Consider the following 12,791-nt stretch of genomic DNA (forward strand, 5'->3'; position numbering starts at 1 on the left):
TTGGGAAGCAGCTATTACCAGTCTGATAGAGCAAGACAGTAATAACCAATGTGAGCCAATATATTAATATTAGGTTGGTGCAAAAGTAAATGTGGTTTTGGACTGTGAATTTTCAATCACTATAACTAGGTTAGAAAACATCTGTATTCATCAAAATAGGAAACACTGCAATCAATACAGTTTTGCCAACAAGAAATGAGTTTGTTTATTCCTGTAGCATAAAAATCGATGCTTTGGGATTTGACAAACCCTTGGAAAGCGTTTTCTGTATCCTGCTGGTTGAGGAAGCATTTTTCCCTGCAAGAAGTTGTAGAGATGCTTGAAAAAGTGCTAGTAGATGATTGGAGAGAGGTCAGGTGAACATGCCAGATGAGGCAAAACTTTGTAGCCCAGTTTGTTCAATTTTTGAAGCGTTGGTTCTGCAACATGTGGTCAGACATTGTGGAGAAGAATTGGGTCCTGTTGACCAATGCTGGCTGCAGGTATTGCAGTTTTGGGTGCATCTCACCAATTTGCTGAGCAGCCTTCTGAGATGGAATGATTTCATCAGGATTCAGAATGCTGTAGTGGATCAGACTAGCAGCAGCCCACCAAACAGTGACCATGACCTCTTTTTGGTGCAAGTTTGGCTTTGGAGGTTTTTCTTGGTCCAACCACTGAGCTGGTTGTCTCATAAAAATTCACTTTTCATTGCATGTCAAAATCCAATCGAGAAATTATCATTTCCATAGTGTAAAATAAATATATGCAGCAATTAATATGTCATGAGCAAAAAAAAAAAAGCATAAATTGATGAAAGTGCATTAAAATTATATATTACCTAACCATATTAATTTAAGAAGGTATTCCACTATCCAATGGAAAATTTAAACACTACAAAAAGCCACAGTTCCTTTTGCACCAATCTAATAGCAGGAAGCAAAAACGTTAGTGCATTGGGTTGTTCCTGGCGTGTATTTGACCAAGGAGGAGTGTATATATTTGGTATTGTTGTTAGCTTTCTTTTTCCAGGGATGTGGATGCCCTGCGGGTGCACCTTGACAGCTCTGGCTGATGCCAGCCTGCTACATCAAATCCAAGAGTTAAAAATTCATTTCTCAAGAGGCCAAGCCACCTTGGTGTCAAACCATCCCATTCGGATACCAAAGAGACCCAAAACCTTTCATTGTTTTTTTGCGCACATTCCAAAGAGCACCGTAACTTGCTCCTGAGAGGCTACAGCATGCCAGAAAATTTGGCTACTGCCTCTGCTGTTGCAGCAGAAATACAAATTCTCTTCTGAATTAGATTTGCCAGAGCAGAGAGCTGGAAAAATAAACAAACAGGAAAAGTGCCTTTTACTCACTGCATTCCTGTTTCTTGGCTTCAGCCTGGCATGGACCGCAGGCAGCTCCTGGTGGCAGAGCAGCGTGGTGAGCAGCTTGGCCTGAGCACCCCAGTGTCCTTCCCCTTCTTGTGGACTTGGGGTTCATGTTTGCAATTGAGTTTTGGAATGTTGCATGTCTGAGGCTGCTCTACCATTCCCCACCACAGCTGTTGTTTCACCAGGAGCCACTTTGCTCCCCAGTCTCCTGCACACCCCAGCAGCACCTGCTCTCCAAATTGCTGAAGTATGCCAATGGTGCATAGGTTTTTTAGGCTGCTGAATGTAGCGCAATGGAGATGGGCAGGCAGGCAAATGCACATACATAATTTTGCTTAAATCTGTCCACATCGGTGTCTCTGATGCTCTGCCAGTACAGGGGTGTGTGCATGTGCTCTAGGGCCTGGGGGAGGAAACCCCAAAGGGAGAGGTACCACCACGAGACAAACTGTATATTCCCCATTCATCCCTTCTACTATTTGGCTAAAGAAAGACAAAGATAGGCCCAGATGTTGTGTTTAGTTTATTTCCTCTGGATTTAGACACAGCTCTGGCTAACCACCACAGCAGCAAAGAAGTCATGACCTGTGATGCTCCCCTGCCACCTCCCCACAGCAGGACCAGGTGGTGGAATTCCCGCAACCCCTGGGGATCAGGGGCTGCACCGAGCTGCTTGCAGGGGCGGCTCTGCAGGATGCGCTCAGGCAGACATGGCTGTCAGGGGGATGCCAGCACAAACACATGCTGAAGGTCCAGCATGTAGGAGTCAAGCCTCAGATGCAATAGAGTGATGCAGACAGAGGACAACACCTGCATTTCAGCTGTCCAGCTGCCCTTGCCTTCTTCCCTCCAGCTTTTTCTCGGTCTGCTTTAAAAAAAGGGGGATTAAACATTTCCAGGGGAGGCATTTGAGCAGGGAAGAGTCTCTGAAGGCAGAGACCTGTGGACAGTTCTACAGGGAGCCAACACAATTAATAATTTCAACAGTCTAGGGGAAAGGCAGATAATGTCAAAGAAAGAAGCCACACTTGTAGCTCAGAAACTCAGACCTTTCTCCCTTGCATTGGAGGAGATTAAGCAAATGACCCTTCTATCATTTTCTAGGCAGTAACGGTACCTTCTTCACAGTCTGGGCATTTGTCTTCCCATATGTACTGAGTTTCCCCTCTATATTCTTGCTGAGGACCAGCTTTTGAGGAGGTCTCTACAGAAGGACCATCCTTGTCCATGGCTATGGCAGCCAATGACTGGATGGAAAGAGGGTGCTGCTGAGCCTGGAAGGTTTGGATAAGCACAAGCTACATGATCAGACAATTCCCTATTGCAGATTTTAAATTCTGGAAATGTCACATCTGGCAGAGGGGAGCAGAAAAGGACTGAGACAGTGCCAATGCATCAGGGAGCTGAGCAAACCTGCTTAGGGACACCAACTCCAGCCAAGATCCCTGCCAGTGCTTTCTGGAGAGACAGCAGCCTTGCAGTAAATTCAACAGTAAAGATTGCTGCAACCCGCCCTTTAGGAACTGCTTTCTAGCAGCATAAGCATCTTCTGGGTCAGAATAAAAGCTGTCCTTATGTCTGACACATGGGCAATTCTGTGACTTCAGTGCTCATTCTGATTGAGGTAGGGGCTGCTCTGGTCACATGCAGAGGAGTTGATTTAATGGTGGTAGAAGGATCATTTACTCAGCAGTAGTTACTGGTGTAGTAAATTTCTTGTGATAAGCAACATGTGCTTTCACCCTCAGACTGGGTCGGTAATACTTTGAACAAACAGATGCTGCCTCACCATGAACATCTGCTGCTTCTACAGTCAGGATGGGAGGATGCAGCCAGGACATCCAGAGTACAAAGCCACACTGTGACCATCCAACAACATGGCACTGTAACATCCCTGAGCCTTTCAGCTGCTTCCCAACATGAACCTGGAAACTATGACCTTTAACTTTGGGTTTTACCAGCAACAGTACTGGGCTGGAAGCTCAAAGGCTGCAATATGAAGCAGTTTCTTTAGTGCATCCCAAGCCATTAGCAAGAAAAGGGACTGAACATGAACGACAGACCCTGTTTCAACAGTGTCAGCTGCAAATTCAATCCCTTCATGCCTGTGCACATCTCATGCTCCTGCCAAGCAGGTGATTTCTGGAAGTTCTGCCCAAATGCCAGTTTTGCATGGCTACAGAGAGATATGCATTTTGCTGGGACCTGGGTTTTGCTTTGCTTGTTTCCCTAAAAAGCATATTACAAATGATGAAGGGCTCTGAGATGGAAAGAACAGCCATAACTGACTTACATTCCAGTTTCCCCCATGGCAGCACTACCCAGGTCTTCAGCCATCACTTAGTAGGGGCAGGAAGACTGGTGCATTAGCACACCTGAGACATTTCTCTAGCGGAAGCTAAAGAGAAGCAGCTGTTTCTGGTTGAAGAAGGGGGAAAAAAAGTGTCCTCCAAGGGGGTAAAGTGGTCCTGAATAAGTCCTGAGACGTGCTAGGGAAGGACAGGGAATCCCAGAGGCAGAGTCAGACCCAGCAGGAGATGCTGGCACAGGGATGAGGGGTGCCAGCAAGAGCTGTGCTAAACACAGAAGAGGCACTTCTGAAACTCCACAATCATATTAACTTGTTAATTTATACAGCAGCTCTGTACAAAAATAGAAGGGTTCTAATAAGATTAACAATATTAAATAAATATTTAATAGAAAAAGTCTTTGGCCTAGTTCATAGCTCATCCTTGGGGTTGATGTTCATTTCACTGGGTCCTAGATGCTCCTGGTCCAACATCGCGATCACTTCATCTGCCTGGATTCTCTCCTGCAAGAGAGGATGGGAAGAAACCATAATAGCAGAAGTTCAGCACCTGCTCTCAGCTTATTCAGTACAGCTCATCTCACAGCCAGCAGTTCATCCAGGGACCAGCAGTGTAGTTGAGAACATGGGGGACAGCCTGGGATTTGAGCTGGGCTCAGATTTGCTGGGCAAAATTAATCAGATCACTGTGCACCTCAATACCTAATTTCTTCCCCACTCCAGAGGCTGCAATGGTTTGGATGGAGCTGAAGTATTGTTGGTCCCTTTTCACACATTACTAGCAGCCACTGCCACAGTATCCCCTGCCCCCCATCCCCTCTGCTTGACATGGATTTCCAGCTCCCTGGGCAGGGCTGATCTTCTTCCACACATGCATCATGCATGAAGGAACTTCAGCTAGTGCCAGTAAGCAGAGAAACAGTCTTTACTGTGCATGTCTGAAAATAAACTTCTCCCAAAAATCTCACAGCCCAGCTGCTTCACAAGGCAAAAGCACAAGGGGTTTGCTCTCTCCCCACATTTAGTTTTGCTTCATAATTTATTCTTATAGATCAGTATTGCTATCAAAGGGGCCAGTACAGCAGGCTTGTAAAACAGAATGTGGGGGTTGCCTTTTGAAAGGTACCACAGCCCAGTTCTACCAAGGCATCTGGATGCCCAGATCCATGGACTTAAAGGCTGCCAAACTGTTTTAGAGGTGTTCTGGTGAGCCAGGTCTGCTTTGCTTCTTGTGTTAACACCGTGCCTTCTAGTTGTTTTTGAACTGAGGTTGCATAGGTGCTTTATCACTATTAGCATTAAACTTGTCTCTGTCTTTCATTAGGAGTAATCAGTCTGACTGCTCTTTTTATTTCTTTATCTCCCAATCCCAAAGGGTTCATGCAGTATGAGTCTGTACTTCTATAGTGCTCTCTGAACACAGTGCCTGAACTTTGTGTAGCTCAGCTGGGGAAGCTGGACAGGCTTTGGGACTTGGGATCTTCAAGCAAGGGTCACCTCTTGCCTTAAAAACTTGCTTGCAGGAAAGATTTCTAAGACTGTTTCAGTCTTCTTGTCTGCCCTGAGTCATTGTGGGTTGGACTGGGTCATCTCCAGAGGTCCCTTCCAACCCTAACCATTCTGTGATTCTGTGGCCTGGGAGCAGCTACATATCACTGGCAGCTAAGCTGCAGATGGCTGGGGAGGACTTTCCTGTTCATCAAGTTATTGCCACTAGGTGTCAGAAATGGCCAGCCCAGCCCTGCACAGAACTCTTCCGCACCCCCGTCAGCATCCCAGCCCAGCCTCATGGGTGCCCAGGAACATGGCCAGTAGGGAAAACTGCTCAGTCCCAGGGCCACCAATTCATGTCCCCATGGTGCAGCAGGTGGAAATGATGCTACAGTGGGGAGGGTGTGATGAAAAGAGTCACTGGGGTTAAATATGGTCCGGGTTCCTTCAGGATGCTGAGTATTCCCGCTCCCCTCACACTGTGATGGAGAGACTCACCAGCTCTCTGTAAAGTGGGTCCAAGGTGAACCAGAGAGCCACAGCGCACCGCTGGCCTTTGGTAACCGCCTTCACCCCATGGGGGTTCTCGCCACCTGATGAGAAGCTGATCATTCGTCCGCACTTGGGCTTGATGGAGGCCTGTGAGAAAACAGGAGACACCAGGGTAGCAAGGAGCAGCATGGCTGCAAGAGCTGGCCATGGCTGGGCTCGCCATTGCTCAGGGCCCGGATCTTACTGGGTATCTCTCTGCATTGCTCCAGGACTCAGTGAGCTCCACTGAAGGACAGAGCTCGGCATGGCTGTAAAAATGTGTGGGGTAAATATGAGTTGTGGGGCTTGGTCCTGCTGTGCAGTCATTGTGCAGAAAGGAGATGGTGACATGGAGTCCTTGCAAAACCTGCAGGTGACCACCAACAGCACAACAAGACCACAGCATAACTCCAGGGAGGTTTGAGCTAACCCTGGCATGGTCTATGAAACACCTCTTTCTTCTTTCTGCTGAGTCCACAACAGGTATCCTGCAGGACCTTGGAGGCAGAAAAACAAATCAACCCTCTGGCAGTGGTCTTAGGTAGATGCAATCTACCCTCCAGCATCTACCAGATTTCAGAGCCCCAGCATGGTGCCCAGATGCTCTGTCCAGCCATGGAGGGGGTGACCAGCCTCACAAACTGCCCCAAGCAGAGATCGGAGCTTATGCCTGAGCCACTGAAGTCCACCACCATGACCTGGTCTGGGCCAGACACTTGCATATGTTGGGAGGCATCACTTCATGTTTGGCCACGAGATGGGGTGGGAGCTCAGCAGTCCTCCTGGCAGGGGGGACTCTCAGCCATCCCTCTGATCTGCAGGTTTCCCACTCGTCGCAGCCTCTGAGCAAAGCACTGAAGGTCTGTGCATCTCTGCCAGCAGGATTTTGTAAGGACTCTTTGCAAGGCAGGAGCCACAGGCTGCTTGGGGAAGGCCAGAGTCCCAGCACAGGCTGCTGAGTAACAGTGTTTGGTTCACAGCACTAACTTACCGTCACAGTTTTGGCATCCATCTCGGTGAAAATGAACTCGCCTCCTTCGAAATCTGCATTCATGTACAGGAGGGCACTGGAGGAGGAAGCAGGAGACCCCTGTGAGGGGAGCAGCAGGGAGGGCTTGGGGCTGATCCCCACCTCCAGGTCAGATCCTGCATCACTCCACCGAGGCATTGTGGGGGGGCGGTGCTGCTGGGGAAGGGACATCCTGCTATGGGGCCAGTCAGGGACATCCAAAGTGCCCTCATTTTGGAGCCACAGCTGAGACCCAGCAGATCTCTCCCTGGCTAGGTAAGTCTCAAAATGTCCCCTGGATGCCACCAGCTCCCACCCTTCTGTTGTGCACTAAAAACACATGACAGAGACACAGCCCTGTGGGCCACAGCTGGTATCTCCCAACCCTAAAATTTCACAGAGCCATTACAGTTAAAGTCTGGCTTAAACCTTATTCGCAATGCTTGCTGCCACCAGAAACTACCTGCTGGATCTCCCTTCTGCCACAGCTGGGATTTACCAGCTTTAGGGCTTACAGCCTGTGGAGCAGTATGCCCTGCCTTGCAGAGGGTCCCCAGCAGCAGCCCCCCCTTCCTCCCTACCTGTAATCCCGAAAGGTGTAGGCAGGAGGCTCTTTCCAACATTCATTGGCCTCAGGGTCCAAGAGGCAGTTGTCAGCGTGGATGGGGTGGCTCAGGTCATTCCTCCTCTCCTGCTGGCCTAGGCAGGACCGTGTGGATGAAGGGGGAAGGAAAAGGAGTGGATGAGATGGAAATGCCATGCTCTGTGGGGTCTGTCATGGGGGGAGCCTGGCCCGACCCCACTCCAGGTGGTGTTCACAGGTGAGAGGAGGAAAGGAAAGGCTGAGGAGAAAAGGCAACATCTGAGGACTCCGATCTGCACAGTTCTGCTTGTTCTTTACAGCAGAGAAGTGAGATGGAGAGCTGGGGAGGGGTGGAAAGCAGAAGGGACAGGGAGAGGAGGCAAGAGAAGAGAGACAAGAAAAGAAGAAGAGTTGGAGACATGAAAAACAAGAAACACCCCAGAAATGAGCTTCTTCAGGACAGCAATGGCCACCCTTTGCTGCTGTGGGGACAATGACTTTGCCCAGCTCTCAGCCATCAGTTTAAGCCTCAGGCAAAACAGAGCTACTCTTAGGTTTAGGTCCCCTCACAAACCCCCATCCTCCCAGCCCTGCCCCACCATCAGCCCCCCAAGTCCTCACCGGAGAGGGCGGTGCGGCACACCAGGTGGGTATAGGAGAAGTAGAGCGTGGAGTTCAGCATGAAGTAGGACTCTACAATCCTGCGAGCCTTCTCACTGATGTCGTAAAAGAGCCGGGCACTCTTCAGTGGGACGCGGCCCTCGTAGCCATACTGGGCAAGGAGAAGGGGCAAGTGAGGGTCAGTGCCATGTGCTGTCTGGGAGAAAGGGCATGGGAAAGGAGGAGGAGGGAAGGAGATGTACCTTGAGGGCTTTGAGGACAGTGGCACCTTCAAATCTCTCATTTGGGGTGTGGGGGGAGGTTTTGCCCCTGTAGCCATCTCCAGCCAACATGATCCCCTGAAAGGCACAAGCATGAGTGAGTGGTAAACCGGTTCCCCAGGAGAGGGGGAGCTGCACTGGAGGCACTCCTGACCCTCTTCCCCAGATGCCCCAGGGCTGCATTCACCGGGACAGGCAAGCTGGGTGGAAAGGTGCTGCAGCTCTCTATGAGCACAATCCACTCTGAGATGCTGGAAAACAGCTGCCCACATCCTGACTGAGGATCCTCAAGCACCCTCAGTCCCTCCCCTGGCTCAGTTGCTGATGGATGAGAATGCTCCACCAGACTTGTGGATGAGCATCCTTTGGGGTTGTGTATAACACGGGGCAAAGAGCTATTTCTGTGCAGGCTCTGTCTTTCAGCGTATTTCTAAGAATGGCCCAAGATGGAGCAGCAGCTCCTGCATTGCAGTTTTGGGTGTGTTCTGGGGATAAGCATCTGACTGTTCTGCACAGACATCCTGGCCTCAGTTACAACTCAAAGAGAGAGATGTGAGCCTAAAGCCTCTGCAGGGGCTGATCACATATTCAGCTCTCACGAACCAAATGCTGGGGAAGGCACCCAGATGGCAGCCATGTCCCCCCCATGGGCACTGCTTACTCACACTGGCCACCCTGTGAAGCTCTCGGCACTGCTCCTCTGAGATGACATTATCCAGTAGAACTCGCTGGGTGCCGTTCAGCTGCTGTGAGTTGTAGACAAACTTCACGTCACTGTAGAGAAGTGGACCCCCTGATGGAGAGACACAAAGACCCTGCTGAACATGTCCTGGCCTCATTGTTATCTTGTACTTTGTCTGAAGGCAAGCTGAAGTCACCCGGGTGACTGTCAAGGGAAAGAGCTTCACAGCAGAGAGCAGAGTTTGGTCTCACATCAGCAACAAATGAAACAGAAACATAGGAAATACCCAGAGACAAAATCAATTTGCTGAAAGAGTATCAACATTTTTCACCTACTCATTAGCTGCTTGCAAATACAGGGACTACAGACTGAAAATACCGAAACTGGTGGGACACAATGAGAGACACAGATGCCAGCTTTTTTGTCTTTCATCTACATATAAAACTTGACATGGTGCTGATCTTTCAGCAAGCATCACTTGTGCTCCACCAAAAAGGAAGCTGAGAGTGGAAGAGCCAGAGGACCCTGCCCAGCTCCACATCTCAGGGCTCTGTACTGAGCAGCTCAGCAGGTGGAAGAAGAAAGTCCAAGAGCAGACTAGCTCTGGTGGGATCCACAGACCCAGAAATGCTGTAGCAGCATTGAAGACTTCTCAGTCCCTTAAACAAACCTTCAACCCCCTTAGATAAGACAGGCCCCCATTGCTTAGCGATCAGCCTTTGCAGTCTGCAGTCTCTAGCAATCTGAAAAAAGCTTCTGATTTTGTTGAAACCTCTTCATCAGACTTACCCTCCTTTAACTCTCGATCTGGTTTTGGCATGGGTTTCTTTGCAAGGGACAGCCGGGGGCCATCCTCCGGTTCACTGCTAATACTTGACGGAACACTGAGGAGCAAGAGAGAGAAGGAACATCATGACTTTGGGCACAGGTCTCCAGTTCTCAGAATTGGACTGTTTTGCACCCTTCAGAAACCAATACCTAAAAAAAAAAAAAAAAAAAAAAAAAGGGCAAACTGGTACTTTGTATGAAAGTCACAACCATAAAAGCAGAAGCCCTCAACCTGTCCTGTGGCAAATCATATTTTTCTGGTAATGAAACCAGGAGTTTCCGCCAGCAAAGCACAAACACCAACAAATCTGAACATCACCCCTGCCTAATGCCCGATTTTGTTAAAAACAAGACCAGTTCTCTTTTAGTTCCCTCTAGGTCACCACCGGTTTTAAGGCACTCACATAAATTAGGGGCTTGTGGGAATGTTTGTAACGATAAGGAGCAAAGGGCCTTAATACAACCATGACGGTGTGCTGAGGTGGATGGGCAGCACCTCCCAAGTGGCAGGCTGGTACCCCATCATGGGCACAACACCTTCATTCCAGTGCAGGGAGTGGTGAAGCTGTGGGCTCAGCTGGGGCAGGCGGTAGCTCACCTGTGCTCATCTTGGCGGGCGCCATACCTGTTCCAGTAGTTCTGTGGGAAAAGAGAGACATTGTGTTCCAAAAATTAACGTTCCAGACAAACCCAGGGAACTACCTGCTCTGCCTCGCACCCTGGGACAACAGTCAGCATCACTGGCATGGATCCATCCCACACAACTTTGGGCAATTGCCTGGGGTCATCAAATTGAAAATGTAACCCCAACCCAACTGGCATCGTATGATGAGTACAGATGGAGTTCAGCTTGTCCAGCCTTCTCTGAGACACAGACAGACACCATGGCAGGAGAGCTGCATCTGCTTGTCCTTCACCCCAGGAACATCTGCCTGCCTTGCTTTGCCATCACCGTTTTCCCATAGGGAACAAACCAGGCCAAGACCCAGCTCCTGAGTCACCTACATGGGACTTGCTTTATAGGCAAGGGGATGGGGGAAGCTGGTCCTATAGCTGTGAACCCCTAAATGTTCTTGCCACAGCAGACCCAGGCATTACCGGCTCTGTGTAGGTGTATCCAAGGCCAGCTGCAGCCACCTGCAAGAAGTGAGACTCCAGCTTATGGCGCCGCAGCAACATTTTTGCTTCCTGAAAAGAAGAGGAAAAGGGGAGTAGTTGCACATGTAGCTTTCATAAGACACAGACAATGCACCTCTGCCTCAATAGGAGTTTGATCTTCATGCAACACTGCAGACTCCTCTGTGGAGAGAGATGCCTGGTTCATGCCTTAGAGCAATGCTGGACACAGGGCTGAGCCGTTCACTACATCACAGAAGGGGAGCGTTCAGCAACTCATTTGGGAAGCCTGAATCCCCAAAATACATGTCCATAGCTGGCAGAGGGTGCTGAGCACCTTGGAAAGCCTCTAAATATCTGGGTAAGAGGCTACCCAGGGAAGCCCCAGCTGCAGAACAGGAGGTGTGTTGAGGCCAGTGGAGCAGGGACCTGGGCTGTGCCGTGATTCCCCACCTGCAATGCAGAGCCCAGCGGTGGGTGGGCTGCAGCGTCACAGCCTGGGACACACTCAGGGCACTCGGATGGGGACCACAAAGCACAGCCACCTGAAATCATCCATCAAAGTGCTTTTTTTGAATGAAAAAATCATAAAGAAAACACTGGGGTTTCTCCTAGAAAATTACTTTGCAAAGCAAAAATCAATCATTTTTTCTTTTACAGAAAACTTCAAAACACTAGAAACAATGAAATCTTTTTATTTTCCTAGATTCACTTTGTGAGAAGAAACTGTAGTTGTTCTTGTTTTCTTGTTTATTGTTTCCCTTTTCTTTTTAACATTTTACCAAATTCACACTGATTTTCTTGGAAATCAAGGAATTCCCAAGGGCATGGAAAATATAATTCCTGCCTACCCTCTGCTTATGGTGCAAGTGGAATGATCCTCAGCAGGGCTGTGATGGGACAAGAGGAATTTCTCCTCTTGAGCATTGTGAGAATGGCAGCCCCAGGGCTGCAGATAAAAGCTGCCCGGAGCAGAGAGGAAGCCTGTCCTGCTGGATGACTGACCACACACTGTTTGATTGTTTGACCCCAGCCTAACCCTGTGATAGCAAAGCTACTCCCTGCAGAACAGGCTGAGCACTGAACTCCAAGCTCAGTGATTTGAGAGTAACACTGACATCCCAACCTCCCCCTGGGAAAATATTTCTTAGCCCTCTCTTAACGGAGGTTGCCCTCTGCTCAGTGCTGCATTGCATTCCTCCCCCATGTCTCCTCTGGAGCATTGAACAAGAGAAGGGTTTATGTTGTTGAGACACTCGGTCATCACCCTTCCTGCCCTTGCTTGGGCTTTGCTAAGCTGAAGTCCACATTTAAAGAAGATCCTACCCTCGAGCTTCTCCTCCACACCGGTGATTGTGGATTGCACCCAGACAATGAGCATTGCCAGCTAGTCCAGCACCTCCACATCTGTTTTCAAAGTGGTCCCACTGTGGGAAAGTTGCTAAGCCGTTTTTATTTCCAGCTGATGCTTTTCCTGGAATCATAGAACCATTTTCATTGGAAACGACCTCTAAGATCATCAAGTCCAACTGTTAACCTTGCACTGCCAAGTCCACCTCTAGACCACGTCCCTAAGAACCTCCTCTACTTGTCTTTTAAACTTCTCCAGGGATGGTGACTCCACCACTGCCCTGGGTAGCCTGTCCCAATGCTTGACAACCCTTTCTGTGAAGTTTTTCCTAATATCCAATCTGAACCTTCCCTAGCGCAACTTGAGGTCATATCCTCTCGTCTTGTCACTTGTTACCTGGGAGGAGAGACTGACACCCTCCTCGCTTCAACCTCCTTTCAGGTAGTTGTAGTTAAAGTCTCCCACCAAAGACTCTCACCTTCCTGGGTTTGATGGTGTCTGGATCCACTGTACCTTCCAAGAGGCCCTCGTAATAACGAGCATTCTCCAAGACATCTTCATCGTCCGGGTGGAAGAGGAGGTAGGACTTGGCGCACTCCAGGGCTTTCACATAGTCACCAACTGGGAGGCAACACAACAGTTGTCAGA

At 49.2% G+C, this 12,791-nt stretch overlaps 1 protein-coding gene across 2 annotated transcripts in view; it reads right to left on the reverse strand.

Moving 5' to 3' along the window:
• Nucleotides 1–1,873: 1,873 nt before the first annotated feature.
• P3H2 (prolyl 3-hydroxylase 2) overlaps nt 1,874–12,791 on the reverse strand; it is a 70,888-nt gene continuing 59,970 nt past the window's right edge. Inside the window, exons 5-15 of one of the 2 annotated variants that reach the window (XM_005513214.3) lie at nt 12,622–12,764; nt 10,775–10,864; nt 10,275–10,315; nt 9,638–9,732; nt 8,832–8,959; nt 8,149–8,244; nt 7,907–8,057; nt 7,284–7,401; nt 6,685–6,760; nt 5,661–5,801; nt 1,874–4,175 (exon numbers count right to left, since the gene is read on the reverse strand). In XM_005513214.3, coding sequence (XP_005513271.2) covers nt 4,083–4,175; nt 5,661–5,801; nt 6,685–6,760; nt 7,284–7,401; nt 7,907–8,057; nt 8,149–8,244; nt 8,832–8,959; nt 9,638–9,732; nt 10,275–10,315; nt 10,775–10,864; nt 12,622–12,764 — 1,172 coding nt within the window. In that variant the 3' untranslated portion in view covers nt 1,874–4,082. The other variant, XM_065073614.1, reaches the window with a different exon arrangement.

This window comes from Columba livia, chromosome 9, assembly GCF_036013475.1.
Source record: "Columba livia isolate bColLiv1 breed racing homer chromosome 9, bColLiv1.pat.W.v2, whole genome shotgun sequence".
NCBI classification, from domain to species: Eukaryota; Metazoa; Chordata; class Aves; order Columbiformes; family Columbidae; genus Columba; species Columba livia.